The sequence below is a fragment of the Saccopteryx bilineata genome, chromosome 2 (genome assembly GCF_036850765.1).
Source record: "Saccopteryx bilineata isolate mSacBil1 chromosome 2, mSacBil1_pri_phased_curated, whole genome shotgun sequence".
Taxonomy (NCBI): domain Eukaryota; kingdom Metazoa; phylum Chordata; class Mammalia; order Chiroptera; family Emballonuridae; genus Saccopteryx; species Saccopteryx bilineata.
Genome location: NC_089491.1, coordinates 247,326,673 through 247,353,294, shown reverse-complemented (window position 1 = coordinate 247,353,294; position 26,622 = coordinate 247,326,673). Strand labels below are relative to the sequence as shown.

Genomic DNA, 26,622 nt, shown 5'->3' with positions numbered 1-26,622 from the left:
ATGCACACTGCACAGATCTTATTTTAAAGTAAAAAAACAAAACGGGAACAAATACAATATTTAAAATAAAGAGCAAGTAAATTTAAATCAACGAACTGACCAGTATTTCAATGGGAACTATGCTCCTCTCACTGACGACCAATGAAAGAGGTGCCCCTTCCCGGAAGTGCGGCGGGGGCCAGATAAATGGCCTCAGGGGGCTGTATGCGGCCCGCATGCCATAGTTTGGAGACCCCTGCGTTAGATGGTTAGTCAATCCTTGCCGAATGAATGAGATAGTGCGGATGAAAATACTGTTTGCTGGATTAAATGTGTGGCTCAAAATCAGTAGATCTGTTTGCTTTCAGGTAACAGGGACATAGTATCATTGTGAATTATATTTAGGGTGTATTTCTGGAGGACTTAATATATTTATGTGCCAGGTACTGTACTCAGCACTTCCTCATTGTAAACTGCCAACAGCCCCGTGAGGTATGTACAATTATTATCACTTGAAAGGATGAGGCAGCTAAGGCTCAGAAGTTAATGTCTTGATTACAGCTAGTAAATGAGGGATCTGGGATCAGAATCCAGCCTTCCAGAGCTAATAATGCACTTGGCTGTGACTCGGATGGCTTTCTCAAACATCACTGCCTCTGTTGACGGTGTCATCTCTCAGGAAGGGGAAGAAGGCAGACCAGGGTAAAATTCCCTGCTCGGGTCATTGGGAAATCTTTCTAGTAGCAGGGGAGAAGAGGAAGAGGTTACTTTTTCTTGTCTGCAGTAGACAGTGAGGATGGTCAAAGACCAGGATTGCTTTTTGCTGTGTACTGAGTTTGTCCTCTTCCTGTTGGTCTCAGAGCGTGTGAAGAACTTGGTGAAGCTGTGATAGCTCTGGGCCTCATGTTTCCCTCTTAGGTGTCTAAAGTCTGAGGTTGTGTGTGTGTGTTGTATATATGTATTTGTATATGTGCGCATGGTAGTATATGTACACGTGGGGTATGTGTACACGTACGGGTATGTGTGTGTTTGTGGGTGCATCTTCATCCTTCAAGCCTCATGCAAGGGCATCTTTCTGCAGAGCCTCCCCTGAGCATACCCTGGTGGCCCTGAGAGCTCCCTACCTCGTGCCCGGGCTGTCTGTGCCTTGGCTATGTGAGCGCACTTCTCAGCCTCTGCCTGGTGACCGATGCCAGTGCCTGTTTCTCTTTGAAAAAATGTCTTGTATCTTTTTAGCTTTCTTTCCACTTACACCTGATGCCTAATGAATGCATACTGAGTGTGTAAATGAACAAATGCATGAACAGGGAATGGTGTTTGTTCTGCTACTGCCCGTACCAGCCTCAGGGAGGCAGCCCGTTTTCTACCAGTGAACACTGTGTACCCAGCATGCCTTGTGCTGACCGAGGTGCTCCCCCTTCCTTTCAGACACGTGGAGGTGCTGGGCTGATCAGCCGGCTGCAGCTGTCAGGAGAGCCTTTCTTCTGATGTTCTGGAATGTTCCTCATGGTGGCCACATTCATGTCCTCTTGTCTGCTGACTTCTTCTTGGGTGTGTGTGGAGAAGGAAAGTGTTGGGAAGTCGCTGTTCCTGGTGTTTTAATGTGTTCCACTGCTGTTGTGTCCCCCTGTGCTCGAGTTCCAGGCAATTACCCTCCTGCTGGGTTTGGTTGTTGAGCACAGCAGTTGGGCCTTGTGTATAATTCACTTGCACCACTCTGGGTTAGCACCACAGGGGCTCCCGATCTACGCAGTTTCCCCAGCCCCTGGTGCCGCTTGATGTAGAATGCTAGGTTGGCTTTGGGGGTCTAGGCATCTCACAGCTCATCCTCACCTGCTTTCTCCAGTGAGAGGCTTATCCATAGCAGTCTGAGAACATTCGTAATCTTTTACACGAATGGGAAATCTGCACTAAATATCACCCCCCCACACACACACACACAATCATGGTGATTTGGCTCTGGAAAATAATAGCATTAATCACAACAGCAGCTCTCAATAATCTTAATGAAAGTTGCAAGTATTGGGCACTTGCTATTTGCGGGCATACTCTAAGATTGCAGCTAAAGTTTAAAAACAACCTTAGGAATATCTAACATTTTCTCCATGTTGTGGAGGGGGAAACTGAGGTTTGGAGAGGTTAATCACATGCTCACCCAAGGTCAGAGCTAGTAAGTATCAGAGCCCAGACTCAAGCTCTGTCTAAAGCAGACACAAAACTTGTGCTGAAAACCACTACCTTACTGCCTTCCTCTGGGATGAATTGTGTGAAGTTTTATGAATGGAGGTGGAAGGCAAAGGAGAGAGCTCCATCTTGCCATTCTAATTTTTTTATTTTGCTAGTGTTAATATTGAGATGAGTCATTGAGTGGGGGGGATGATGAGTAGGATGAAAACATTCTCTGTAAGTTCACTTTATTAATTGTACATTTATTGAGCTCCAACTACTAGGTGGAAAACTGCCTTGGGTGTTTTATAGAAAATAAAGATGAATCATTCATCTGTTCAATAAATCTGCGAGACGAGGAGTCAGACATTGAGTCTAGAACAAAAGACGGGAGTAAAATGTTGGGGGTGGGGGTGGGGTGGAGGAAATAACCAACCACAAATCTGATTTAGAAAAAAATACTTTCCTTATTTTCTGATCATTAAAACTTTTTTTTAAAAATTTTTCTAAAGTGAGAAACAGAGAAGTGAGAAACAGGAAGGCAGAGACAGACTCCCACATGCGCCCAACTGGGATCCACCCGGCATGCCCACCAGGGGGCGATGCTCTGCCCATCTGGGGCATTGCTCTGTTGCAACTGGAGCCATTCTAGCACCTGATGTGGAGGCCTTGAAGCCATCCTCAGTGCCCGGGCCAACTTTGCTCCAATGGAGCCTTGAATATGGGAGGGGAAGAGAGAGATAGAGAGAAAGGAGAGAGGGAAGGGTAGAGAAGCAGATGGGCACTTTTCCTGTGTGCCCTGGCTGGGAATCGAACCCAGGACATCCACATGCTGAGCTGATGCTCTACCGCTGAGCCAACTGGCCAGATTCTAAACATTTTTTCACATATGATGTCTCCTTTGATCTTTGAACAACCTTGTGAAGTAGACAGGCCAGTAGTATGTCTGTTTTATAAGAAACTAAGGCACAGACAGATTTTAGGCCTTGACCATGGTGATATCAGCAACAAGTGGCAAAGCCACTTGTTTTGAAGAGTCTGATTTCAAGCCCAGACTCTTTTAGATCACCTGATTAGAGCCCGGCCTCTGGGCTGGACCTGATCTGTGCTTGGCCGTATATTCAATGTCCCATGTCCCAGGCTCTGCTTTCCTTAGACATCCACAGAGTACACACTCCCACTCAGTGCTTGGCTACTCAGGAACTTTCTTTTCCAGTTTGTAGCAAAATCCAGGACCCTAATGTTCAGGAAAAATGGAGCCATTCCCTTCAGGGTCAGCATTCATAGTGCCCCTACATACGACTGAATGCCCATTAATTGACCACTTTGCTGTCTAGGCCATCTGGTATACCTCGGTCAAATCAGCTTCTGTAAAGCACAGCTCTGGTCCTGGCCTTCCCTTGGCCAAAAACTTTCTATGGCTCTTTATTACCTGGAGGATGAAGTCCGAGCTCCTGACCCTTGATAGTCAAGGCTCTCTAGACTCTGACCCCAACACTTACCTCCGGGTCCCTGAGACACGATGTGACCCTTACAAGTTGGTTTGGTCACCATGTTTTGGACACCCCTTGCTGTTCCCAGTGCATACCTGGAAGGTCCCTTTCTTATTTAGCACATGCCTCAGGGCTCAGTGTGTGGCCCGCATCTGCCAAGAATCTTGCTGCCACTGCCTGGGCCTGGGGATACCTTTCTGCCTCTGTTTTCTCAGCCCCTCCTCCTCGCTTGGCTCCGAAGTCTGCCTTGCCTTGTGGGAGCTGCTTCATTACTGTCATGCGTCAAGAATTCTCCAGTGTTTTCCTTTCTTTGTATTTTTCACACAAGGGTATTATACTTTTCGCGTAGACTTCATGAGGGAAGAAGTATAATACATCTGAGAGTGCTGACGGCCTAGCACAGAGCTGCATGTGCCCAAGGGTGTGGAGTCCCTGGCACAGTGCGTGGAGTGGCTGGGATCTGGGAGGTGTGCCTGGGCCCCGCCTGTGTCACAGACCCCGTGGCAGGGACACAGCCCTTGCAGCCTTCTGGTAGCAGGAGCTGGGTTCTCATGGGTATATGCTCCCTTCACGTAGGCCCCTGTAAGGGCTGGGTGTCAAGTGCAGGATCAGCCTGTTGCTTAGCTAAGGCAGCCAAGGACTTCTCAGGGTCTGCCTGAGACTGTGCAAGGGCAGGTGTACAGCCCTCGGCTCCTGGACTTCCAACCTTCAGACTCAACGTGGCTCTGCCTGCGGTTTCTGTGACATCTCCAGGCCACAGCGGAGGAAAGGTGATGGGCTTTGACAAGCTGGGTGAGAGCGTGTTCTCTTCTGTGACAAATGCAGAAGCCCAGGGGAGCTGCTGGAGAGGGTGTCCTTTGCATCCCAGTGTTCCTCAGACACTGGATGAACACGGCCCCCCAGACCCCCCCTTCTGAAGGGAGGCTGTTTACTCACCCAGGGCCTGGGGTCTGGCCAAGAGCCAGAGCGCCTGGTGTGTGTGTGTGCTCAGAGGTGAGTACTGTGGAAGAAGCTGTGACAGGACAAGGGAGGACAAGGGAAGGTTGCCGTGCACACAACCTCACTTACTCCAAGGCATGGACAAGCATGTTTACCGACCGCGGCCCTGCACCAGGCACTGCTCTGGGTGCTGGAGGTGCAGCGGTGAATATGAGGAAGGAGGAGCTTCCTCCTTGCGGAGCTTGTCTTCAAAATACCAGCACGGAAGAGGGCCAGGGACACTTACAGACATTAATGGGTCTTCCAGCTTGAGGAAGCTGACCAGTCTTCAGATTCTGAAAAAATGGAAATTAGATTCCCCTTCTGGAAGAAGTGGTGATGTCTGACTTGCTGATCAGGCATACATGGAAGGCATTTGACATAAATGATTATATTTAATATTAATTTAATATAGCCTAACCAGATTTTTACAGTTCTTGCCTCTTTGACAGTTTATTCATTTATCAAACTCTACAAATATTTATTGAGACTGTAATGTATGCCAGGCACTCTTCTGGGCCCTGAGAAGATGGGCAGATCAGATTTCTGCCCCCTGCTCCTCCTGTCAAGCTTACATTCTAGTGTGCAGACAGACAGTCACTGAACAATTGACTTTATCCATAATGAGTAAGAACGTAATGTTTTCCTTGACACTTATTGCTGTCATATATCCCTGCATCAGCACCCATCAATGAAAAGACATAGGTTCTAGGCTTGGTTTGCCAACAGCATGGTTGTCCTTGCCCTTTAATTTCCTCTGTCTGCATATAGAAGGCAATGGCTTGAGGCCTCCATTCATTGAACAAACCAGGTACTGTGCACCTATTTTGTATGAGTAGACTCTGAGATACAACAGGAAGCTGAAAGTAGGTTTGGCCCTTAAGAAGCCCACACTCATCCCAGGTGTAGACACATCAATGCAGCAGCAGCAGCAACAGAGAGAAGGTGCTGATGTCTGAGCCATTCTAGGTGGCTGTGATGGCTCAGAGAGAAGCACCTGACTCGGCAAATGACAGGGGTAAGGAGAGGTGCATCCTTCAGGCACGCTGCAAGCTGCTGGGTGTGGCTGGGACACTGTACGTGTGTGGGGAGGTGGGAGTGTCATTAAACACAACTTTTACTCAAGTATAACAGACAGAAAAATGAACCTTATAAGTATACAGCTCAAAGAGTTTTCCCAAACTGAATATACACGCTGGTGTAACCACACCCAGAGTCAGAAACAGGGCATCACCAGCACCTGCAGAAGAGGCCACACATCCCCTTCCAGTTGCTGCCCATCCAAGGGTAACTGCTAACTGCACTTCTAACAGCACAGAACAGGTTATTGTCTGTTTTTGTACTATGTATAGATAGAATCATACTTTACGTATTCTTTTGTGCCTGCTTTCTTTCGCTCAATATAATGAATGAAACTTATCATTCATTTTCATTTCCATACTACATCCCCTTGTGGGAACATACACTGTATTTATACATTTTGCTGCTAGACGTTTGGGTGGTTTCCAGTTTGGGGGAATCCAGAGAGTGCTGCTATGGACCTTCTAGTCCATCTTTGGTGAGCATATGCATATGTTTCTACTACATGTGTATGTAGGTGTGGAGTTGCTGGGTCCTTAGGGCATGTGGAAAGCTCTGGTAGACCAGTTCCCTAAAATAGTTCTATCCATGTGCACTCCCACTGACACTGCATGGGAGTTCCAAGTGCTCCACATCCTTGCCAACACTTGACGTTGTCTTTTTTAAAAATTTATTCTGGTGGATGTATACCGGTATCTTATTGTGGTTTAAAATTGTGTTTTTCTGAAGCCCAATGGAGCTGAATGCCTTTTTAAATGTTTCTAGGGGGTGGAAGGAGGGATTGTTTGAATTCTGCTTTCCTGACCAAGGGTGACCAGGAATAGCAGATTTAGGTGCTCACTGGTCCCCCGAACTCTAGTGATGGGGAAGAGCTGGCAGCCTACAGACTCTGGGCTCCAGGGGTCGCAAAGGTCTCAGTGAGGGATATCACCCATGCTGGCTTTGGGGGAGGCAGTCCCCTCCAAGGGTCTGGCGTCAACATCAAGTCCACCTGCCCCGGGAAGGAGGAGTGGGGTTGAGGGAGGAAGGACAGGGAGGGTTAATTTTCAGCAGGTAGCAGGAGCAGATGTGGAAACCAGCTGATGGCCTGGGATGCCCCTCTGGCTGGGGCAGCGGGGGGGAGGGGTGACATCTGAAGAGGCCTTCCTTTAGGTCAGGCCCTGAGCATGGTCCTCCTTCTATATTGTCTTAGTCCTCAACTCAACTTCACCAGACAGGTAGTGCTGTGCCACTTTTACCTGTGAGGAAACCAGGTTGAGTGACCAAGAGAAGTCCTCGTGAAGGCCACCAGCTGGTACATGGAGGAGCTGGCCTGAAACCCAGCCCTTCCCCCACCCCTCCCCAGTAGCAGTGCATGTGGTGTGTCTGGGGCCTTGGCATAGCTGTCCGCCGTGGCCCCTGCTGCTCATCCAGGGAGCAGATGGTCTTCATCCCCAATTTGAGATGTTTAAACAGTGGAGGCCCACAAATCATTCGACCACAGTACACTGCCTGCTCCTTATTTGATGAGGAAGAAGGAGTTAGAACCTGAGCTTGGGCATAGAGAGGGACCGAGGCTGGACCCAGCCTGGAGCTCTCATGGGCACTGCCAGCAGTTCTGTGGAGGGGTTGTTGGCTCTCCCCACAGAGGCTTTGGGGGTGGGGTGGGAGGGGCCTGGGGTCACTAGAGTGGATGGATGGCTTCCCAGCAGGGGCAGCAGACTCACGTGCTCGCTACTCTCTTGCAGAGTTATGTCATGCCCAGACCAGCAGAGGGCTCCATGAGGAGTTATAGAAGATGCCCCGAGTCTCTGCACCTTTGGTGCTGCTTCCCGTGTGGCTTGTGATGGTCGCCAGCAGTCCCCACTCCCTGAGGATTGGTAAGTGTGCTCAGATGGCACCCAGGGGTATGCTGGCCACGGGTGATACTCCGTCTCATTACCCCAGGTGTACAGGAGGGGTGTATGACCGTGCACTATGTCCCCTGGAGTTTGGCTGGGCCTGAGTGGTGGGGTGGTACAGCTGACAGGCTCACAGTTCTAACTGGTCAATCTTCCCAGCTCCCACTGTGATGAGAATAAAGATGCTGCTATGTCTCCATCACAGCTTGTGACCAGCAGCCTCGCCCGTGGAAGGGACAGCTTTTAGATGAGGACGGAGGGTGGGAATGGCCCTGGGGGTTCCAAATGCAAGGCTGGCTGACAGTTCAAGAAGGCTCCCTAAAGGGTATGCTTTGAATAAAGCCAGGGAGTCCTTTGGGGGACCCTGGCTCACTGCTTGGCAGGGCCCTTGGCTTGCTATCTGCTTGCCTTGGCCTGGTTCTGGGGAGGGAGAGCAGGGTCACGTCTGTGATGTGTGTCATCGCTGCTCTCTTCCTTGTCCTACTTGCTATGGGACAATGCTGCCACTTGCATCATCAGCACTCCCGTCCCTGGAGGGAGGCTGAGCTCCATTTGGAGCCAAGAGTACCTGGGAAATCAAGTGCTTCTCCCCCTGGGACTGAGCGAGGCTTGCCACTGTAGGCTGAGGCACTATTGACCTGGGTCCTGGGGACACAGTCCCAGATGTAGCGACAGGAGACATTTCAGTCCAGCAGACGCTATGTTGGGACCCAATGGCCTGGGACAGCTGTAGGATGTGGGAATTGGGGACACTTGGGTATATATGAGAAAGGGGGTCAGTATGGACAGTCAGTGGGGCACAGCAGTAAGGCATTCAGGCAGGTGGGTTGTTGGTCACATGAAGGCCTGTTCAACAGGACACCAGGGACAAGTCAAGGGAAGAGCCCCAGAGGGACCCAAAAACCAGGCAGGTTATTCAGACAGATATTCACCTGTGGCCCCTCTTCCCAGACTGGGGAGGAAGTAGATACCGTAAGCAAGGCAGAATCCTGGATTCTAAACTTCATCCTGAAAGGGTTAGAGCAGGGGTCCCCAAACTATGGCCCACAGGCTGTATGCAGCTCCCTGAGGCCGTTTATCTGCCCCACCCTCCCCGCCGCACTTCCGAAGGGGCACCTCTTTGATTGGCGGTCAGTGAGAGGAGCACAAGATGCAGATGCGGATCCTGGAGTACTGTATGTGGCAGCGCCACAAAGCGCAAAGTCGCTCACGTACAGTACTACTTTCGGTGACGTGGGACGCACGCGTCAGGGCTCCGGAAGCGCGTCATATCACTTGTTACGGCTAGCAGTGACAAATATGGAACTGGACATTGACCATCTCATTAGCCAAAAGCAGGCCCATAGTTCCCATTGAAATACTGGTCAGTTTGTTGAAATTTACTTGTTTTTTATTTTAAATATTGTATTTGTTCCCGTTTTGTTTTTTTACCTTAAAATAAGATATGTGCAGGGTGCATAGGGATTTGTTCATAGTTTTTTTTATAGTCTGGCCCTCCAACAGTCTGAGATTTAGTGAACTGGCCCCCTGTGGAAAACGTTTGGGGACCCCTGGGTTAGAGGCTGACTCAGAATGGAGATGTTGTGACACTGAGTGCCAGGGAATTGGCTTAATGCTCAAGTCCCTCCAGTTACAACCAGGACTGGTCCTGAGGTCTCAGAAGTTGGAATCATGGTAGTGTTCAGGCAGCCAAGGGTGGACAGAGGCAAGCCAAGAGACTCTGGCTAGAGCAGGCGTTACGGCACATTGTGGCACACCGCTGCACACGTGCGGCAGCAGCGGGTGGGACTCGGAACTGCCGACAGATGATCAGTGTCCCCCCCTCCCTGTGCTGGGCTCACCACACCGCATGCTTGAAAAAGAGGAACTGAAAGCAAAATCTTCCCTCACTCTTATCCATTCATTCCTACTGCAACTTCAAAACCTAATTTAATTCTACTTAGCAGCAATACAAAATCATTCATATCCTTAAGATGCTTAATTTATAAGATGCCTACAGTTATTCAGCACTTGCCGCAAGGCTTTCTCCCCTTGGAAATGAGTGGATCAAGTGGTACCCCATCAATTTCCATTTGTTGCTAATGGGAAGCAGGAAGGGATTGAGCCAGAATTGGCAGTGCCTTGGGCCCTTGGCTCTCCTGACACCTGTCCTCCTGGAGGGAAGCAGGAAGTGGAGCTGCAGGTTCCTTTCTGGTCCACTCCACCTGCCACAGAGGGCTTCAAAACCCTTATGCTCTTTAACTCATGTTTGCAGTATCGCTTGTCCAGTTCTGTTGAGACTCTGCGGGACCACAATGTCACATCAGGCTACTTCTGATTTCCAGCCAGGGGCCCCTGCTGTCTAGCAAGGTCAAACTGGGTCTGGTCTTCTGCTGAGACCAGGAAGCAGATATTAAGCCAACAAAGAGAAATGAAAGAGAAACCAAAACAGCAATGCCAGGACTCACTTTCCTGGCTCCTTGGTTATTCTGGGTGCCACGAGCTTTCTAAAACCTCCCAATGCTTGTGGCTGGAAAGGTGGTAATTACACGGACTCCAGGGAGGCTCTGGAGTAGGGCAGGGATGGGAAGAAAAATAGGGCAAGAAAACACAAGTAGCTGTGCTTAGCAGTGGGCGGCTTTGTACACAAGTTGGTAGAACCAGCATTGATGGTTCCAGGGTCTCTCAAGTCCTTGAGAGTCTGCCCCTCTTCCCCCCACCCCAGGGACTCTTCTCCCCTCTTTTGTTTTTTTTTTCTGGGGTTCCTTCCAACCTTCATCATCAGAATAGATAGCTACAAAAGCAGGGCTGCACAAAAGGACCAGGAATCTCCAATAAATTGCCCCACCTCCTCCATCCTCAGCCCCACGTATCCGCTGATGGTGTTAACACAGGCAACTAGCTAAGTATTGATGGGGAAAGAGAGCAAAGGGAGTTGGACCTTATAGTTTATAAAACTGTAAGAATCCCATTTAGCTTAATTTACCAGAAGGCTAAGGTGTTCTCAGTCTCAGCTGCACATTTCAGAATTCATTGTGCCTCAGAGTCCATTGTGCCTCAGCCCTCCAGACTCAGGTTTGGGAGGGTCCTCCACAGGGCACTTCTGGTCCAGCTGCTGGGGGGAAGTACTTCTATGCTTCTACTCTAAGACCTGGGCAGTGGAAGCCAGAAGGTGACCATAGAGGCTTGCCAGTCTAACCCAGAAGGATCTGATTTGGTTACTGGGTAGAACCAATGCAAGCCTTCAAAATTTTAAAGGAACTGATCTGTTGGCTTAAAGGAAAGCTAGTCTTTCCCAGCCCCAAAATATATGAACATAGGCTTGGTGAAGCTCTCTCTCTCTTCCTGCTTGGAAAGAAACAAGCTTACCCTGCTCATTTGTTAGCAGGGTCGCCAAGCAGCTGCCATGCTGTGGGCTGGCAGCTAGATAGTCTCCCCAGTGCAAGCTTTGAACAGTTCTTGGACTGGACTGAGCTTTGATATGGCCTAAACCATGGCATAGAATATTTGGACTTTGGTCTTTATACTGGGCTTAATGAAGACAAGACTGGATTTTTTTCTTTGGCGGGGCAGAGAGAGATGAGAACCTGTAAGCAATCTTCTATATCAATCCCAGATAAATCTTACTTACAAAAGCCTAAGCTTCTCTGAATGTGGGATCAGTACAATGCTTTTGATATGACACCATACACGAACCCCATCAGAACTGGCATAAGAACTGATACTAATGGCAATATGGGTGTTTGTAAAAAGGCAGCCGAACCCATTACCCTGTGCTGGGACTGCTGTTTTCATTCAAGTGAGACACAGGCAGGGGATATAGCCAAATTATCTACTACAGTCTCTGGTGTTTAGCCAGTGAATGAGGTTTTGGGTAAGAGAAAGGGATTTTATTTATGACTGTGAGGCTGCCCACATAAATTCCCTAAACTCTCACACATATGTCAGCCTCTCCAGTCATTGATCTTCTGAAAATGTCTTTTGATTTTGTTTTTGTCCCTCTTCGTCCTCTGAGTGCTGACTTTGGGATCCACAAGTTAATAAATGCTCTGAGAAGACCTCGCCCCATCTCTACAGTCCTCCCTGACTTAAAGGGATCGTCATAATACCTCACAGCAACAAAGGATACTATGAATTCCATTTTCCAACCTGCTTATTTCACAGATGAGGAAGGCAGCCCAAAGTGGGCAGTGATTGGGCCAAGGTAACACAGCAACTAGGCTGTCCAGCCAGTGGTGGTCAGCATTAGACCCATTTGCTCTCCTTGACAGGCCCAGGGGGTTAGCCTGGGATGAGCTGCCGCTGCCCACTGCTCCCCTGGTTGCAAGTCTGGTTAGGACTCTTAGAGTTTAGGAGATGCACGGCTGTGGGGGAAGAAGAGGAGAGAGGAAATGGTGCGAGCATGCTCCCGGGAGGGAGAATACGCTGGGTCCTTCGTTTTGAGGGGGGTTTTTGAGGCTGGGAGTTTAGGGGAGGCCTTAGGGGAGATCTCAATAGATATTCATCAGCTTTTCCAGCTGTGTCCTTTCAGGGTCATGGTCTCCATTGATTGGTCAGCACCAGGGGTCATTAGGCATTGCAGCTGTTCCAGGTGTCACCCCCCCCCCCCCCCCCGTTTTGCTGGTTTTCTGGGCCTGGAGCTGAAATACAACTGAGGCCTAGATGTCATCTCTAGGGAGGTGACCTTGTTGTTTCTGGCTGTAAATTGCTCGGCCAGTTTGCTCAGCTATCTGTCTGTTTCCCCATTCCACTTGCCAAGGAACTTTCCCAGCTTCTTACTATCCTGCCTCAGCGGTAAACACGGTGGGCAGTCTGTGTGTTTCTTATTATGGCTATATTCCTGGGTCCAGCATGGTGTCTGCCCGCAGTTGGTGCTTAGTAAGTTTTGCTAGATGAATGATCTAGTGGCGAGTTATGAAACTGACAGCTGGCCTGTCAGTTTTCAAATTTCTCTTTCCTCAGATGTTGGTCAGTGCTCAAAAATGCCAACCAATTTTATTTAACAGCAAGCATACAGAATATGTAATTGGGAAAGTAAATATTTTGTCAGAGGAGAAGTGTGTGTGTGTGTGTGAGTGTATGTGTGTGTGTGTGTGTGTGTGTGTCTTCACAGGCATCTCTCCTCTTCTCCCTGCTCCTTCCCTGCCCCCATCATGTCTTCAGGGGGCATGGGAAAGGTTCTGTGGCGTAGCTAGGCATCCAGGCCAGTGTGCTACATGGAGTCGCCTGGCCCACAGTGTCACCATCTATCTTCAGCTATGACTTGGTCTTCCCGGAGCACCGCACAGGATGATTTCAAGACATTTATCTTCTCTCAACTTTTCCAGAACCCAATTGTGAACTATAGCCTGAAGCCACATCTCTTTTGCAGAGAAGTGAGAAATGAGTTAGCCCTAGACCCTCCATTTTACAGATGAGAAAAACTGGGGTCCCGATAAGGGGATGTGAATTGGTAAAGGCCTTTTTGGTAATCCCAGGACTCCTGAGTCCCAACTACCTGGGGACACTCATGCCAGGGTTTGCACGTGTTCTTACGCACATGCTAACCTCATTTCCCCAACAGCCTGTGAGGCAGGCAGAAGCAAGCCCAGCATGTGGGAGAGGACCCCAGGTCCATAGTCTGTGACTTGCCCAGGCTCATATGGCGGGGAGAGTAGCCTCAGAGGGGAGAGAGGGGTGGACATTTCTCAGGGGCTCAGGAGTGAACTAGCAGTCAGAAGACAGCGCGATTGAGGAGTCGTGAATGGCCTGTTGGTTGTACATTAGAGATGGATGAGGACTAACAGCCAGTGTGTCAACAACACCCAAGACCTCCCCATCAGGCCAAGCTTAAGAGAACAGGCAGGAAATGGCAATGAACATCATGTTTTCTTAAACATACCGTGATTGATCTCTGGGAAGAAACCAGGAAGGTGCCGGGGGCTGGAGTATCGGAAAGGAAGGAATGGGGCTGTTGTTTCCCAAATAAAAGTCCTTGGTTTTCAAATGATTTTCCACTAATTGTGGTGTGTGGCTGCCTATGTCCATTTGTGCTACGAAGGATGGCCTGGTGTCCCGGGGGCTCTCATTCTGCCCCTCCCTGAGTGTGGTGGTCTGACGGTGTCCGCCGCTCTGCTCAGTGAAGCCTAGCCTGGCGGAGGTGTGGGAGAACAGCCACAGCGACATTTTGTCAGCATTTCAAAAACCTGTCCTCAGCGCTGTGTTTACAGAGTCTTGGGAGGGGAGTGAGTCATTACCAAGCTCTGGAGAGATTTTGGTTTGATGTAAAAAAAAAAAAATTATTTACCAGACAAATAGAATGGGCTATTTTGGATACCGAGGTCACCATAGCTGGAGATGACCATAGATTAGGCGGGATTTCAGTATCTTTTTTTTTTTTTTTTAACAGAGACAGAGAGTCAGAGTGAGGGATAGACAGGGACAGACAGACAGGAACGGAGAGATGAGAAGCATCAATCATTAGTTGTTTTTTTTTTCGTTGCACATTGCGACACCTTAGTTGTTCATTGATTGCTCTCTCATATGTGCCTTGACCATGGGCCTTCAGCAGACTGAGTAACCCCTTGCTTGAGCCAGCGACCTTGGGTCCAAGCTGGCGATCTTGGGGTCTCGAACCTGGGTCCTTCCGCATCCCAGTCTGACGCTCTATCCACTGCGCCACCACCTGGTCAGGCGATTTCAGTATCTTAAATGCGGGTTGGACCAGTCAGTATCAAGACCCCCTTCAGCCTGGGATTTTGGGGTAGAATGCTTTAAGTCTCTGGTCTGTTCTTATACTCTCACAGGGAGGCATTCGTTAGCATTGTGTCCTCATTAACAACCACAGATAAGAGCTTAGAATGGAAGGAACCATCTGCCTAATTAAAGCCATGACCCCATTTGGCCCCAACTGCCTGGGTGAGCCAGAGAAAGACACGGAGCCCTACTTCTTTTTATCCCTTGGTGTAGACCCGTCCGGTGTTTGCTTTCTCCCCGTGGCCCCCGATGGAGCAGCTAGAGAAGCTCGGGCAATGATGGAGGCCACGGCCGGATATCAGCCAAGTGCCCGGGCGTGTGTGAGCCCGAGGGGGTGAGCTGCACACGTGTGCATCAGCAGAGCCCGCACATCCCACTCAGCCTCGCAGCTCAGCTGCAGGCGAGACGCTGGTCACGCATCGCTCTCGTTAGTCTGGATGAGCAGGTGTACTTTCCAGATCAACTCTGTGGGGGCTGGGCCTCAGCTGCTGGGGTGCCGGGTGGCAGGAGGCCGCAGCAGCTGTCAGGCCCCCCGTTGCCCTTCTATATCTTTTTCATGTGTGTTTCTTCCCGCTGAGCTGCGTTATGGGGCCCAGTCAGCTCGTGGGCCAGGTTGGTGAACCCCATGAAGACCACGCCGATGAGTGTCGTGGGGAGGGGACAGAGCCAGAGCATCAGGCTCAGCATGTGCAGGCCTGGGATATACCTGGCTGAGAAGATGGAAGCGCTCTCGTGCTAGACTTTGGGGGGGCACTGCAGCCTGGCCTGGGTCCTCTTGACTTGAGACTCTTTCTGTTAGCATCGTCCCCTTCAGAGGGGAGGTTCACTGTTCTGAAACTCCACCCCAGGGGGGACATTAGCCACAGGTCTCAGCCCCTCTCACTCCCTGAGGTTCTGCTGAGGTAACCAACATAACTGGGGGCGAGTGCCCCTCTGGGGCAGCCCATGAGGAGGTGCCACATGTGTGTCCTTTTTCTCTCAGCCCCTTCTGCCCTGACTCACCCAGGTGTCTTACATGGCTCTCCTCAGCTGATTGGCGTCTGGAAGGAGACGTGTTAGGGGCAGCACTAGGGTGGGCTCTGGAAGGCTCCAGCATGGTATAATGCAGGTGCCCCAAACTACGGCCCACGGGCCACATGCGGCCCCCTGAGGCCATTCATCCGGCCCCCCGCTGCACTTCTGGAAGGGGCACCTCTTTCATTGGTGGTCAGTGAGAGGAGCACTGTATGTGGTGGCCCTCCAACGGTCTGTGGGACAGTGTGTGATGCTCTAACAATGCTTCCTGGGTTTGAATCTGAGCTCCGCCCCTTACTAGTAGTATGACCTTACACAGGAACTTGTCCTTAGTGCTTCAATTTCATCTGTAACATGGGGTAACAGTAGTTCCTATCTCATGTTTTTATGAGAATTCAGTAAGTTACTCTGTAGATGGCACTTAGGACAGTGTGAGGCACGCAGGAAGTGCTGTGAAAGCGATACCTGCTATGACCAGCACCATTGGGCTCCCCTGTCTCAATCTCTTAGCCTCCCCTTGCCTGGAGCACGTTTCTCCACTCCCCCACAAAATGCTGCCTCTCCCATTTTTCTTTCTTTCTTTTTTTTATTTGTGACAGAGACAGAGAGGGGCAGTTAGGGACAGACAGACAGGAAGGGAGAGAGATGAGAAGCATCAATTCTTTGTTGTGGCTCCTTAGTTGTTCATTGATTGCTTTCTCATATGTGCCTTGGCTGGGGGGGCTACAGCAGACCGAGTGACCCCTTGCTCAAGCCAGCGACCTTGGGCTCAAGCTGGTGAGCCTTGCTCAAACCAGATGAGCCCACGCTCAAGCCAGCAACCTCGGGATTTCGAACCTGGGTCCTCCACGTCCCAGTCCAATGCTCTATCCACTATACCACCGCCTGGTCAAGCTGTCTCTCCCCCTTTTCTAAACCTTCCTTTGAGTTCACCTCTTTCTTGGAGCTGAGGGTCCCATCTGGGTTGGAAAGCCCTTCCTTCCAGAATTCTCCAAGTTCAGGAAGCATGCCTGCTCACACAGACCGCATGCATTGCACTGTCTCCCTTGGTACATACTCTCTTGATTTTGCAAACATTAAAAAAAATTTATTTGAATTCCGTTTGCTCCACAATCTTAAGAGCATCCTGCAACACTGAATTCTATCTTCTCTATTTTTCAAGTGTTGTGGGCTTTACATGCTGGGGTGACAGTCTCGGTACTGGACAATGGATCTGAATGACCTTCCCTTAAGAACTGCCCTTAACCGCCTATTTTTCTCTTCCCTTCACAGTGAGGCTTTGAAAGAATTGCCTGTTCAGATTGTCTGCATTTCCTCTCTTCTTTTACTTTATCGATAGGCTTTCGTCCCATCAGAATTTTACCACCACTGATAATGCCCACATTGCTAAATCCAATCATCTGTCCCTTAGACTCCCTTTACTGGCAGCAGTTGACATAATCTTTCACTCTCTTTTTCTTTTTTTAAAATTTTTAATTATTGATTTTGGAGAGACAGGAAGGGAGGTGTGGGGCGGGGAGGTGCTGTAGGGAGTAGAGTGCTGTCCACCCAGGAAAGATCGTGGTTTTGGAAAATGACTCAGCACTGGGATCCTGGTGGCTTCCACCTTCCCACTCCCCACCCCAGCTCATCTCTCCCTAGAGCTGCAAACCCCAGATTCCCCTCACACAGCTCTAGTCTGCTCAGCCCTCCACCCACCGAGCCCAGGGTCACAAAAGCAGCTCTTAACAAGTGCTCCTTACTGGCTCCCGGTCCCCACTTCCTCTCATCCTGCAGCAACGCCTCCCCCCAGAAGCAAACCCTGGGGCTAATCTCTATCTCATTCTGAGGAAGCCCAAGCCAGTGGTTTAACAGCTGAGCATCAAAATGAATCTTGGCTGTTGGTGTCACTTTGCCCCTCAGATCCAAACACGTGTCTGTCACCCCTACCTGTGTTGCCACTGTAGCACTCAAGGAAGTCTTGTCCTCCAGTCTGAAAGCTCACTGATATTCTGACTGTGCCTGAGCTCCTTAATTGTGTCCGTCTGCTGAGAGCCTGGAGACCTGAACCTGGACCCTGCCCCGCAGCTGGGGCCTTGCCACCTGCTGCCAGCTCTTTCCTCAAACTGCCAGGGTTGGCCGGGGTACCTGCCTATCGTCTGCCAACGGACTTTCCCAGTGTTGTTACCCTGCCTGGCTGCCCGTGCTAGAGACAGGAGATCCTGATGGTGCCAGGACGACCCATTCCATCTCTGAATACGTAGTTCTGACCACTGGTTTCTCTTCTTGTTGAGCCACAGTCTGCCTCTGTGCCTCCACCTACTGTCCTAGCTCTGCCAGTCCCCTCAGGAGCACATGGGACAGTGCTCTTCCCTGTGATGGCAGATCTGAGAGCTGAAGCCCTGTCATTCCAAGGCCCCAGCACCTTTTCTGTTCTAGAGAGTCATCATTAGTGCATTTGACTATTCCTTCCTTCTCAGCATTAGTGTTCTACTTGTTATTCTGGTAACCCTTCTTTGAGTGAGTTTTCTTTTCTAGTTAGGATGTTCCCCGCCCTTCCCCCCCGCCCCCCCCCAAATCAGAGGCAGGCACTTGAATCCTCTGCTTCCAATCCATCAGTCACCTGCTCCAGCCTGATGGTGCCTGGCCTCGGGTTTCAGAGTCTCTTATCAGACCCTTTCCCACCAAGCTCTGGCTGACTGGTCTTTGAAGCCCATCTAGGTCTCTGCCTGTGCCTGTAAAATATGCATTTCTGCCTCTTCCCTCACTGGACTTTGCTCTCAACACCCAGAGCTAGCTGATGCTGCTTTTTGAAAGCCTGAAGCAGGTTGCCGCTGTGTCTAAAGACACCTGTGTTATGGAGCCAGGTGCTGGGAGGTTTCCTAAGTGACATAACCCCTGTGGTTTCTCCTAAGCTGTGCTTTTCCCGTCCTTTATAGCACATTCTCTTTTGAGCAGGGATTGACACAGGCAGGGGAGAAGATGCTACTTTGCTGGTAACATTCATACATTCCCCCTGGTGGCAGGGATCTGACAAAGGGAAACTTTGAGCTTTCAGTCCACAGATGAAAGAACAGAGATTTTCTCAGAGATGACAGAAGAGGGAAGCATGCAATCTTGGGGACCTCAGCAGGAGGCTCGCTAAGGGGCTGATCCAGAGAGGTTCCACCACCAGCCTGTGCTGGCGTAGAATTGGAGTGGGTGGCCCCAAACCTGGGCTGCCACCTGGAAATCTTAGGCTACAGGCTGGGAAAGAGAACTTTCCAGAGGCTATCTGTAAGTAAGTAATTCTTCTTGCACTTCCAGGAGCTCTGGGGGTTTCTGAAACTAAAGGGACCTTTACCTGCAGATGGTGCTTGAATGCTAATTTCCCATTTAACGCCAATTTGGAAAGTCTAGAGCGCTAATGCTAACGGAATGAAGGCTGTTAAATGGAAATAAGTGGAGTTGGTGGAAGTGAAATGGGGTGTAAATGAGTGAAAATATTCATGGATTGCCTCCCATCGGAGCTCTCCCTATATATAATCAATCTCTTCCTCATCTGCCGCAGGAATTATCTCCCAGAGAGCAATATTGGCTCCTAGGAGGGCCCCGAGCTGGGGAGGGAGGGCCAACCCCCTCATGGAGACCTGCTGATGGTATCTTGTGGTTTCAGTCTGAGGGACATCTCGTTTGGGTCTTGAGTGAGTGTCCATCTTACTGGGAAGCCATGAGGATGGTTACCTGGGGGAGCTTGGAGTTCACATTCAAGTCTTTATATCCTAGGTATTATGGAGCAAGTTGGCCTTGGATTCAAAATTTAGGGGTACGGCTCTCCCTTGTTCCAAGTTAGGCAGCTGAGAGCACCGAAGCTGGCATGTTTCCTCAGTGGGTAGAGGGAGCCTGACAGGACGGGCATATGCCCGTGGCTGAGATTGTGCCGTAGAGGATGCAGAGCTGGGAAGGGTTGTGTAACAGGAAGCACTTTATCATGTTGATTTAGTGATTTGGACACTTATAACATCAAGACTGTAAAGCTCGGTGTTATCTGCACCTACAAACTGAATGTTATCTAAGACCCTGTGGCATGGGTTTTGCTGGACTTGGCTTGGAATGATATGTTTATTTTTTGCCATGGGTTCTAGAGAGAATAACCTGCCCCCCAGAACCTCAGCAAACTGTCTCTAACTCTGCAGGTCGTCCTTCCAGAAAGGGAGAGATCCTCCTTGTGCTTTAAGAAACATGATATAGGAAAATACTGCTGTGAGCAAGTAATTAGGGAGACCTGGTCTCTACAGCTGGTCCAACCTGTTCCTTTGTCCCCTGGTACTTATTTAATGCTGACAGTGTCTTGTAGCAGGCTGGGCTCTGTGGGAAATATAGGAAATAGGATATTTTGTGGTCAGTGTTGTAAATATGAAAAGACAAGACTGTCAGGCGTGATGGAACTCTAGGGCAATGCAAAACAGGGACGCATTAGTGTGAAAGTGAAAGCTTCGGACTTAATCCCTGACTGTGCTGGTCCAGGGACTGTGGGCACCATGGCATTTGGGGCTCATTTTCTTGTTGTATCTCCTGCTTCTATCCAGAGTGGGGCTAATGAAAGGGTGGTGGACCATCACTTTAAAAGGCTGCATCATGGGAGATAGAATGACACTGTCCTGTTTATTGAGCACTTAATATGTGCCATCTCTTTCTGTAGATTCTAAGGTTGAATTTTTACAACGATCTCCAGGGATGGGTTTTGTCATGATATTTAAGTATGGAAACCGAGGCTTGAAGAACCTAAGTTCACCCACGTGGAACATGGAGGACCCTGGATTTGAACCCAGATTGTTTTGGCTCTGACCCTGAGCTCTGGCCCTCACACTAGGCACCCCCCCCCCCATTTTGCTCTCTCCTGTGCTCCCCTCTGTGGGGCCTCTGGGAGGAGTAGTGGAAGGTGGGCATAGAGGAGGTCTGTCCCAGATCCCCAAGACACCTCAGATTCTATAGAAAACCAGAAGGTAGATGCCACACCTGTGCCCTCCTCACTGTCCCTGCCCCTGCAGGTTCCCTTGTCAGACATCTGAGAGAGAGAGAGAGAGAGAGAGAGAGAGAGAGAGAGAGAGAGAGAAATTAACTTAAAATTGAACCACAAGCATAGTGCTGAAGGCAACTTTATGCTAAAAATAAGGTCAGAGCCTGACCAGGTGGTGGCGCAGTGGATAGAGTGTCGGACTGGGAGGCGGAGGACCCAGGTTCGAGACCCCGAGGTCACCAGCTTGAGCGCGGGCTCATCTGGTTTGAGCAAAGCTCGCCAGCTTGGACCCAAGGTTGCTGGCTCCAGCAAGGGGTTACTCAGTCTGCTGAAGGCCCGCAGTCAAGGCACATATGAGAAAACAATCAATGAACAACTAACGTGTCGCTACAAAAAACTAATGATTGATGCTTCTCATCTCTCTTCGTTCCTGCCTGTCTGTCCCTATCTATCCCTCTCTCTGACTCTCTCTCTGTCTCTGTAAAAATAAAAATAAAGAGCAGAGGCTGTGTCACTCAAAGGGGACACGGTCCGCACACTGCCTTTATTAGAACTGCTGATTGGTTAGATTCCGATGATGTTTAACTGAGAATCATATGGCAGCAATCTTTAATTACTTATTAGCTAATGGCAAAACATATATTACTGCTACTTATTCAGCCGTACTAAATGTACTGGGTGTTTCTCTTCCAGAAAAGCACCAAGGGAAAAGGCCCAGAGAGTTCCTGATTTCTAAGGTCAGCACGAGGCCCGAGGGGAAGGAGAATAGAGAAGGTGGCTTGGCAGGTGTCCTAAAAACCAGGCAACGTTGTCCACCAGAATTTTTTTTTTTAAGGAGGTGTGATTCTTCTACATGCATGGATGGTGGGGGTGGGAGACGACACCCTAAAAAGGAAAGAAGAGTTGGAGGTAAGAATTGGGATTTAGGAACCAGAAATATCTAGCCTTCTAACAATAGCAGTGTTTATTAAGTATTTATTATGTACTAGGGACTGTGCTCTTCAGAATGACTCAGCACCACCATCATGTCCATTTTATAGATGAGAAAGCTGAGGCTCAGAGAAGTTAATGTACCCAACCACTTTCACACAGCTGGGATGAGTCTGGAGTTGGCATGAAAATCCAAGCGTTGTTTGCCTCCCAAGACCATATGCCCATTATACTGCCCTGCCTTACTTCAAAACTAACACCCTCTCCTCTTTTGAGTAAACAGCCCAGGAGGAGTATGGAAGACTTGTTTTCTTTGGAGCCCGGGAAAGAGTGTGGAGACTACAATTCTGGCTTCCTCTGTGCTCTCCCAGGGTACTCGTCAAGCTGCTCGGGGGTCTGGAGAGCACAGGCCTTTCAGGACCACCTGATAGAAACCTAGAGCAGCCACTTGGGGGTGAGGCAGCAAATGTGGGATTCGGGTTGTGGAGTGAAGGTGTCTCGGACAGTAGGACGTCCCTGCCTGAGCCCCAGGGCACAGCAACCAGTATATCTGAACCTGGACGGTGATGGTGGAGACCTGGCACCTCTAGGCCCTGGGGCATGAGACTCTGATGCCAGGCAAACTACCCCCTGGACGTCTGAGCAGAGCTGGAGCCTCCTCACCGGAGGGAGGCCCAGGATGAGAATGAGAGCCAGGCTGTGCAAACGGTTGCATTCCCAGGCGTCACGTTGCCTCTCTGGCCTCTGCATGCCGTGGTCTTCCAGGGTCCTGTTCGGCCAGATGTTCTGTCCCGGGTGCATTTGTAGCCTCCCCATTTCCCTCCTCTGCAGCTTTCTTTTCCCTCATCTCTTCCCTCTGCCCTTCTAAATATTTACTGTCCACCTGGGTCCGGATTATCTCCTGATTAAGTGCCGTTTAACTTTTGGCTGCCTGCTCGCTCAGTTTTATAGGCACAATCAGCGAAGCACAGAGGCCAGAGCCTGCTTTTAGAGAGGGAAGGTAATAAGGACAGAGAGCAGTGGCGGTCTGCTTAGATTGAATTTTAATAAAGTTTCCAGCTAACCTAAATCATCCCCATCACAGGCAGCCTAGCGCCTGCGGAGTGCATCGGCCCCAACGCCGTCTGCCCGGGCTGGAGCAGGCGAGAAGATACAGAATTAGGGCTGGGGGACGGAGAGTGGGGAGGAAGTGCCCGTCGCCGGCAGAGCACCCTCCTTGATGGCAGGGGTAGTAAAGGCTCTCCTCGGGGAAGCCCTGTGCCTGCTTTTTCACAGCTGTTCATTATTTGCTTATGATGAGATAGTTCATAAAAATTAGCAGTGATTTTCTTCATTGTGTTAATATCACTGGGCAATAAAACTGCTGTTAAGGATGATTTTTCTATGCATGGAGGAGTAGGATGTCAAGGAGAAAAACAGCCCTTCACAGGGGTGGACGGGGAATAAAAAGAAACAGGACGGGGGAGAGCAATCCAGGGGGAGGACTTCTAAGCTTTGGCTGGAAGCGTTGGGAAGAAGTGAAAATGAGATGCACAGTCTGGTGTCTGCGAGTATTGGCTGAGAGGGGATGCATTTGGTGGTGTCCCCGTGGCTCCCGTGGGCAGGCAGATGGGTGGCAGGGAGGGCTTCCCAGGTGCTCAGTGGAAGGAAAGGCAGTAACAGACGGAGACTGCGGAGTCGGCGTCAGCCTTGATCAGGTGACAGGCGTGGACCCACAGAAAAATTCCCTGGAAAGGGTGCATACTTGTTTATGAGACCTAGGAATCTCTCCCTGATCTGGCCTTGACTCCCTCTGTCTACATTTCCTAAAGCTCCTGCCCTCTGTGACCAAGTTCTACCCACACTGGCTAATGTATACCAAGAACCTGCCTGTTTTCGGGCCCTCATACATACAGTTCTCCTTTTCTTGACTGTGATTTGACCCTCCTCTTTCCACCCTCCCCTGCCCACCACCTCATTTTTAATCTGGACAACTCTCGTTCATCCCTCAGGTAAAATATCATTTCTGCAGAAAAGCCTTCTTTGAACTATATTGTTAGTGGCCAGCACAATTGCCACATTTGCATATGGGGAGTGAGGGATGGATGGATAAAGAGTCTTTTCCCTGCATACACCCTTCCTCAGTTGTCCATTGACTTTATCGTAAGATGTAAATTCAGTTACATATAGGACCTGTATTAATTTGCTAGGACTGTTATAACAGACAGTGGTTTACACAACAGAAATTTATTTTATCATGGTTCTGGAGGCTGCAAGTCCAAGGTCAAGAGGCTGGAAGGTTTGATTTCTCCTGAGCCCTTTCTCCCTGGCTTGTAGAATGCCACCTTCCCATTTCCTCACATGGTCGCATGTGCCTCTCTGTGTGGCCATATTTCTTTTTCTTATAAGGACAGTCACACAATGACAAAGGGATCAATCCAACAAGAGGCTATAACACTTGTAAACATTTATGCACCCAACATAGGAGCACCTAACTATATAAAGCAAATCTTGATTAACATAAAGGTGGAGATTGTCAGTAATAGAATCATAGTGGGGGATTTTAACATCTCACTGACATCAATGGATAGATCTTTCAGATAGAAAACCAACAAGGGAACAGTGGTTTTAAATGACACACTAGACCAGATGGATTTAATTCATATTTTCAGAGCATTACTACCCAAATCAGGAGAATATACATTCCTTTCAAGTGTACATGGAATATTTTCTAGGCTAGATGACATTTAGGACACAAAAAAAGTATCAATAAATTTAAGAAGATTGAAATTATATCAAGGATCTTCTTCAGCCACAATGGTATAAAACTAGAGATCGGTTACAAGAACAAAAATGAAAATACATGAACACATGGAGGCTAAATAACATGTTACTGAATGAGGAATGGGTTGACATTGAGATCAAGGAAGAAATCAAAAGATACCTTAAGGCAAATGAAAATGAAAACACAACAATCTAAAATCTAAGGGACACAGCAAAAGCAGTTTAAGAGGGAAATTCATAGCAATACAGGCCTAACTTAAGACATAAGAAAATCTCAAATAAAGAATTGAACTTTACCCCTAAAGGAACTAGAAAAAGAATAACAAAGCCCAAAGTGAGTAGAAGGAGGGAAATAATAAAGATAGCATGGAAATAAATAAAATAGTCTAAAAAAATACAAAAGATCAATGAAACCAAGAGCTGGTTCACTGAAAAGATAAACAGGATAGATAAACCTTTAACCAGACTCATCAATAAAAGAAGAGGACCCAAATAAATAAAATTAGAAATGAGAGAGGAGACATAACAACTGACAACACAGAAATATAAAGGATTATGAGAAAATATACAAACAACTATAAGCCAACAAATTGGACAATCTGGAGGAAGTAAATAAATTTCTAGAAAAATATAATCTTCTAACACTGAATCAAGAAACACGGTACTAGCATAAAAACAGACACATAGATCAGTGGAACAGAATAGAGAGCCCATACATAAACCCATGCCTTTATGGTCAATTAGTATTTGACAAAGGAGGTGAGAAAATACAAACGGGTAAGGAAGTCTATTCAATAAATGATGTTTGGAAAATTGGGCAAATACATGCCAAGAAGCAAAACTAGACCACCTTCTTACTCCATATACAAGAATAAATTCAAAACGGATTAAAGACTTAAAAGTAAAACTCAAACCTGTAAAACTCCTAGAAGAAAACATAGGCAGTAAAGTCTGACATTTTTTATAGCTTTATTTTTTTCTGATTTATCTACTTGGGCAAGGGAAGCAAAAGAAAAAATAAACAAATGGGACCATATCAACAAAAAACAAGTATTGACAAGGATATGGAAAAAATGGAACCCTTATGCACTGTTGGTGAGAATGCAAATTGGTGCATCTACTATGGGCAACAAATAGTTTACCCTTCTGTCAGAATAAACCACATTCTGCCTATCTTAGAGCTTTTTGTACTTCTGTCTACTAGTAGCAACCCCAACTCCAACCAGGACAAACTCCTTGAAGGCAGGGAGAGTACCTTATTCATCTTGTATTCTCTATTACACTCATGGTACATTCCTGGTGCTTGATAAATATTTATTATTGAATAAATGAGTATTGAATGGGTTGTCCATATGTTTTGCTCTAGCTGTTTCATATTGTAATTTAAAAAAATTTAGTCAATTTCAGGCAAAAAACAAGATAAATTTTGTATGAGGCTTGAGAAGGACTGTAAAAATGAGTTATGGTTGATAGGAGATCTGTGCAAACAGGTTGGAGAAATCACAGTTAGTTGTTGCCTCTTCCTTCATTCTCTCCAGACCCTAGATGCAGAAGTACAGCTACCTTTGCAGTCATAGCCAAAGCCTGGAGGCCTTTAGGCAGACCTCCTCCCACACCCTATCCCCGGCATGCCAGAGGCTTTCGTGAGTGCTGTTGAAGTACTGGATGGAAAGGCTCACTGCTGAGAGTTAGATGTTTCTGGTTAAGTGTTCCCTTATAATGCTCTGTAGTGCCATGTTTGGGAGTGATTTTTTGTGTGAGGCTCTTAAGCACATTTGTTCTACCCGTGGATATAGCTCTTAGTTGTCCAGCCGCATTCTGTGACTACAAGCCTTGACGAAGCCCACCTGGGACTCAAAGTTGTGTCCTTGGATTTTGGATTCGTGCTCTAGCCATCTGAGCCAAGCACCCCTCCGGGAGCTGGCCATCCCTGTCTCCTCCCATTTCAGGAGAGCATTCAAACATGGGCAGCTGGGCAGATGGGCAGCCAGAGCTTACACCCTGCCTGTTATGACTTGGATGCTCCAAAACAGCAGCTCATTGTAGAGAGTGAAAATGAAAACACCTGCTGAGTGATTCCAATGGGTCCTCAAATGGAGACAGCAGCCCTGGACGCGTGGCTGTGCTTTCTGATGACTGGGCACCGACAGCCAGGTGTTTTTTCCTTTACGTCCTTCACCAGCCTGTGTTCTCAAGGCCCAGATTTAACTTGCTCTTATTTTAGTGTCAGGCCATTTCTTCTTTTAATGGTGTCCAAGCTGCCTGAAATCATTCTTGCCCTTCTTTTATGTGGCTCCATCTCACATATTTATGGGAAGTTGTTATATCCTCATAGACCCTGGTTCTCTGGGTTCCACACATTATGTTCCTTTAACCTCCTTTTATAGGCCAAGATGTCTAATTCCTTCTAATGAATGAGATGAACTAACAAGCAAAATAGAGACAGACTCATATATAGAGAACAGGCTGACAGCTGTCAAGGGTGGAGGCTGGGTGAGGGGGCAGTGGAGGGATTGAGCAAAAAAGGACAAAAAAAAAAAAAAAGAGAGGAACAACTCACGAACACAGAAAACCATGTGGTGATTGCTGGGGCAGGGTCAAGGGGGAGGAGGAGGAGGGTATGGGGGGATAAATGGTGATGAATGGA

At 48.5% G+C, this 26,622-nt stretch overlaps 1 protein-coding gene across 1 annotated transcript in view; it reads left to right on the top strand.

Annotated features, from left to right (window-relative positions):
- The window catches only part of GRIK4 (glutamate ionotropic receptor kainate type subunit 4), a 379,418-nt gene that overhangs the window by 132,418 nt on the left and 220,378 nt on the right, over positions 1-26,622 (top strand). Inside the window, exon 2 of the mRNA XM_066259819.1 lies at positions 7,424-7,555. Coding sequence (XP_066115916.1) covers positions 7,474-7,555 — 82 coding nt within the window. The 5' untranslated portion in view covers positions 7,424-7,473. The remainder of the gene's footprint in view (positions 1-7,423; positions 7,556-26,622) is intronic.